A 5,213-nucleotide genomic window follows, 5' to 3' on the forward strand; every position below is an offset into this window, starting at 1 on the left:
TAAAGGCGAATTACATTTTCTAATTCATTTGACTGTTGGAAACGATTAAACTACAGTGATTATAATGAACAATATTATCTTCACATTAAAAAAAAAACACTAAAATGAACCATATTAAAAGAAAAGAAACGGACAGCAGCTATTTTTGACTTGAATCGAATCGATTCGATTGCTCTTGTCTAGACGTCACAGCAGCGCTCTGATTGGTCAACGGGTCCTGGCGCCAAACAGCAAGGAGGAAGAGTTGTAAACATTAGCGTTACAGGAGGGATCTTTGCTCAACATTTCACTAAATATATCTGCTATAAATCTGCTTTTGCCTCATTCAAGACCAAAATGAATACACAGTCATATATGCCTGTTGAACCTGGAGTGGGGATGGAGGAGAATTTCCTTTCTCTGGACGATATTTTGCTCTCTCATGAGAGACTTCCCATCCGGATCGAGTGCGCTTTCCCCCGGCTGGGATTCCTGGATAAGTCGAGTGACACGCAGGACATACCGGAGGTTAGTAATGTCACCGACGGAAAATGTACAAACAGTGGAGATGATGAAATGTTGTTAATGTATGTCTTAAGCGGTGTCAGAAACGCACATAAAAGTAAGGCAGACATACCTCATGATTTTGTTGTGAGAAAAGTTACGCCAAACCTCATTTGATATTTTGCAGTTTATGAATAAAGTGCCGTATTGGCATTGCCCTATATGTGGTAGACAATTAAAAAAGACCGCTCAAAAATAAACAGGATCCATGTATCAATTCGGCATATTTATTATCTACCAAATGGCCAACTTTATTATTATATTTATTAGTACAATGGGTTTGCATACAAGCATTAGCACACAGGTCTCAGACCTATGTTGGTAAGAAGGATCAGTGACAGCCAATAGCCAAAATCAAGCACATACAAGAAGTCGAAAATAAACTATGTGACTAAATAAACAACATTCATTGTGGATACTACTAGTTACTCTGTAGCTGTAAATATTTGATCATAATGAAATGTTGTTTGGTCTTTTACCGGTAGGCCGAATTAAAGCTCATCACCTCATATTACAGAGAAGGTAGTGCTCACGTCTAATGGAAAAATGCTGTAGTTACATATTAATTCATGAGAGGTATTCTATGTAATTATCAGCAACAGTTATCCTGGAACCTAAAAGTTACAGTTTAAACAAATATAAGTGCTAAAGAAGACGGTCATGTCACAAACATATCACTAATTCTCCTCTGAAGGATCCTCAGAAGGATGAGTAGGCCCTTCTGTCTTCACAACTAGTTAGAGATAATATTCCTTTTTCACAGAGACATGTTGACATGGTGCAGATGGAACAGTGATAAAATGAGCGATGGGCAAATCCAACATGCTTGCTTCAGTTTCAGGGTATTGTGCATCCTGGCTCACTGCCACACTTATGGGCAAACTTGAATAGAACAGAGGCATTATTAATGTTATTAGTAACCTGTACATTTCCTACTATGACACGTTAAAATATCTGCTGTGAAAAAGGTTCAGTAAAGGAACTCAGTTTAGAAGTTCCCATAAAAGTGTTACAGTAAGACACACATGGAATTCAAACCTTTTCCCCAACACATATATGAGCAGTGTGGAGCCCAGAGAGCAGGGGTCTTGATGATAACTCCCACTCTGTTTCCTTTATCTCAGGGTACAAAGATGGAGCTTCCTCTTTGGCTGTCCAAAGGACTGTACGAGAGGAAGAGGAGAGTGTTGTCAGTCGAGCTTCCAAAGGTGTACAAAGAGGGCTGGAGGACTGTGTTCAACGCCGACCCCAACGTGGTAGACCTGCATAAGATGGGGCCCTACTACTACGGCCTGGGATCCCAAATGCTGCACTTTGACAGCCCAGAGAACCCAGAGATCGCACAGACACTGCTGCAGGTGAACAAAATGCACTTACAATAACACAAAGAGTTCATTTAACATGAGAAAGTACTGAAAAAGTGCTGGTATTTGGTCCATAGAATGTCAGAAACTGATGAAAAATGTTGCGTGTTTCCCAAAGCCCAAAATTACATCCTCAAATGTCTTGTGTTGTCCACAACCCAACAATATTCAGTTTACTGTCAGAGGGGAAGAGGGAAATAAGACAATATTCACATTTAGAAAGCTAAAATCAGAGAATTTTGACTTTTCTTTTTCTTACAAAGTGACTCAAACCGATTCAGTCGATTATCAAAACAGTTGGTATTCATTTGATAGTTTACAACTTATCGATTATGCGCTACAGCTCTGAATAGAACTCTAGTACAAAGAGTCATTTTAAATGTATCTTTTATTTTCAGAAAATATTTTTCATGTTTTCTACGCGTAAGTTAGACATGCATTAATGAACTGGCAGTGAAGACTGGTGAATTTCCCCATTTGTGAAGCACACAGTAGGATTTCCAGGCTATGTTAAAGTAATGTTAATATTGATTTCATGAGAGATAAAGATCTGTATAAGTTTCAATTCCCCAGGTTTCTTGGTTTCTTTAAATCCATTGTGGTAAAATGTAATCTAAATACACTTTGCTGTGTACAACAGCCCGGATGCTTTGCAATTAAATGTCACAGATCAGCAGACACAAATAAATGTAGCCTAGTGTTATTTAATACACTACAACCAGGGGGTGCAATCAGATCAGAAAACATGCTGGTTGTCTGCAGCTGTTACCGGGCAGATTGATTCTGATCTCATTGTCTGACAGACAAACACAAACAGAGCGTTGTTGCACACTATAAGACTTCTCCAAGGCGCTACTCACAACTAGGTTACACACTTTGAGAGGTGAGATTGTCATCCCGGTTGTTTTTAACCACATTAACTTGATAAGAAAATCTGTGATATTGGACCAAGAACCAAATGAGTGAAACTGAGCTTGTTATGAAGACTTGTTTACTGTGTGCAGCCTATGTTCAGATGGTGCTCCATTTATTTATATACAGGAAATGATGCATCATTTATATAGAGTCCTTATCCTCTGGGCCAGACACTGTGTTAAGACTAAAGAAACAAAAATATGAAGGTGGAGATGAAAATTTCCACCTGATTGCAGGTTTCTAGGCTGTACACCAGCTGTATATAATTGTTCCAACTCAGTGTAATGTAGCAGGGACCCGTTCACACACACTCTTTGAAGATGGTTTTGCCGAAAGGCAAGGAGCAAGTGAAATTATACATAACTGAGGTTTAACTTTAAATTTAATATCAAAGTCGACTGCTGGTTCATGAAGTGGGTCACTCTTCTTAAAAATGTTGCAAGTGTGACTTAATGTCGTACCTTAACTGCACTAATCCTCTGTGCTGTTTGTTTCTAATCATCTAATTGGTGGCTAACTGTTTATCCAGACGTTCATCGGGCGGTACAGACGGACCATGGACTCCTCTCAGAACGCCTACAACGAGGACACGTCTGCGCTGGTGGAGCGTCTGGACTGTCTGGAGAAGGCTCTGTTCAGGTCAGGGCAGAGCGGCCTCAACGGCTTCCAGGGCTGGGAGAAGGGCCAGGCCTCCCAACTCACCGCCTCCAGTCTGGTCCTCAACTATCGCAAGAGGAAGATGACTGATGTGCAGCACTGACCTCAGCCTGCAGTTAAAAGATACAGACTCTAGTCAGAACTTAGTCAAAACTTCAGAGCAGCAACAGACTCTGACTGACTGTCATTTCTCATTTTCACAGACACATCCAGCCTCTCCATGTGAGCCATGCTCTCTGTGGTGGGACCACCCTGTGTAGACTATAGATGTCTTTCCTATTTATTTTGTCACATTGTAGCCACTGATGGTGCAGAATTGGTATTGGTTAAGTTGATGGACATTCAGTGGATCTATGAATATGCAGATCTTGTAATTTTGAATTTTTGATTAATCGTTTTTGTCATATATCAAGTAAACATTCCTAAAATTTGTAGCTTTACAGATACAAACAGTTGCTTGTTTTACATCATTATATCATTATAGATTGTTTACCTTGAAAATGTTCAAAGAATCAGTTTCATAATGATGAATAGAAACCATCAACTTAATATTTGTCATGAAGACGATAAGTGCAGCCCCAGTATGCAGATTGAGGTCACCTCCAAATGCTGATGGGTTTGCACAGAGAAAAAAATCTGTGATTACTACCTGCCAGGAAACCAATTGCTAGTAAAATGTGTTTTTGGAAGAATTATAATGGAGTTTCACCACCACACTGACTGAGTTATGGAGCTGACAACATTTTAAGGGAATTTATTAACAGTCTCTCTGCTGGAGGCCAAACTCCTTGTTGTGATGAGCTGACTGTAGCTGACCAAGCAAAACAACGTGGCGCAGGCTGTTGATTAGCTGTCAAACAAAGTGGCAGAATCCAAACTTTTCCTTTCCTTTCTTTTCTGCCTCAAGTGTGAACTAAAATGAGATCAGATGGATTGTGAAATGTGGTATGAGGGCAGGCTGTGGGTGGGGGTCCAGCTGCAGACTTGACCTCCCTCCTGCAGACACTGTTCCTGGGAAACATTACTGACACCTGCTGGTGGGACACATCACTTGACCTGGCTCTGTGTGACATCATGTAAATATTGTGGACTGTATGTGTAAATGTGATTGTATATCCAGCCTGTAGTGCCATGCTATAAAATAGCAAATGCCAATAAATAGCTATTTTATTTGATGTAGGCCTTTTTCCCAGCAGACATTTTGACTTGTTATAGCAAAACCAGAGATGTGGACTGGAGTCATTATGACTTGGAGGAGAGGAGACTGGAATCACTATTTTGATGACTTGCAACTTGACAGAAAATAAATGACTTATTGTATAACTTGAGACATGATTACTCGAAATGGACAAACAGGCAGAATGTAACAAAGTTTAATGTCAGTATAAAAATAAAGAAACTTCTAAAAAAAAGTTTTTGTTTTATTAAATTTTTTCACTTAATATCAATATTTATATTACAAATTCAAGTGAACAGATTAGATAAATTGTCCAAAAATATTAGTGGACAGGTACTAATACCTCATCTTTCCTCTTTAGAAACACTGAAACCTGCAGACTGCAATATCTCTGGAGAAACAAAGTGACTTGACTTTCCCAAGACAAAATTACTTGGTACTTGCTTTAGACTTGGACCCAATTACTTGAGTCTCATGTCTGCTACTAACTGCTACTGTAAACAAAGCCTGGCATCCTTCACCCACTATATTATGACTGTTCAAGCAGAAAACCCACA

General features: G+C 39.5%; 1 protein-coding gene across 1 annotated transcript; it reads left to right on the top strand.

Annotated features, from left to right (window-relative positions):
* Nucleotides 1-278: 278 nt before the first annotated feature.
* gins3 (GINS complex subunit 3) lies at nucleotides 279-4,850 on the top strand. The gene is made up of 3 exons (XM_073472414.1): nucleotides 279-507; nucleotides 1,668-1,901; nucleotides 3,352-4,850. Exons 1-3 carry the CDS (start codon nucleotides 337-339, stop codon nucleotides 3,580-3,582), a joined length of 636 nt encoding a protein of 211 aa, XP_073328515.1. The 5' UTR covers nucleotides 279-336; the 3' UTR covers nucleotides 3,583-4,850.
* Nucleotides 4,851-5,213: the final 363 nt, after the last annotated feature.

The sequence above is a fragment of the Pagrus major genome, chromosome 8 (assembly GCF_040436345.1).
Source record: "Pagrus major chromosome 8, Pma_NU_1.0".
NCBI classification, from domain to species: domain Eukaryota; kingdom Metazoa; phylum Chordata; class Actinopteri; order Spariformes; family Sparidae; genus Pagrus; species Pagrus major.

What these genes read in the sequence shown, in the direction of transcription:
- gins3 (XM_073472414.1), top strand. Translation starts at nt 337, where the DNA reads ATGAATACACAGTCATATATGCCTGTTGAACCTGGAGTGGGGATGGAG. An exon ending in ACACGCAGGACATACCGGAG is followed by an intron (nt 508 to 1,667) that starts GTTAGTAATGTC and finishes CCTTTATCTCAG; the next exon opens with GGTACAAAGATGGAGCTTCC. An exon ending in TCGCACAGACACTGCTGCAG is followed by an intron (nt 1,902 to 3,351) that starts GTGAACAAAATG and finishes CTGTTTATCCAG; the next exon opens with ACGTTCATCGGGCGGTACAG.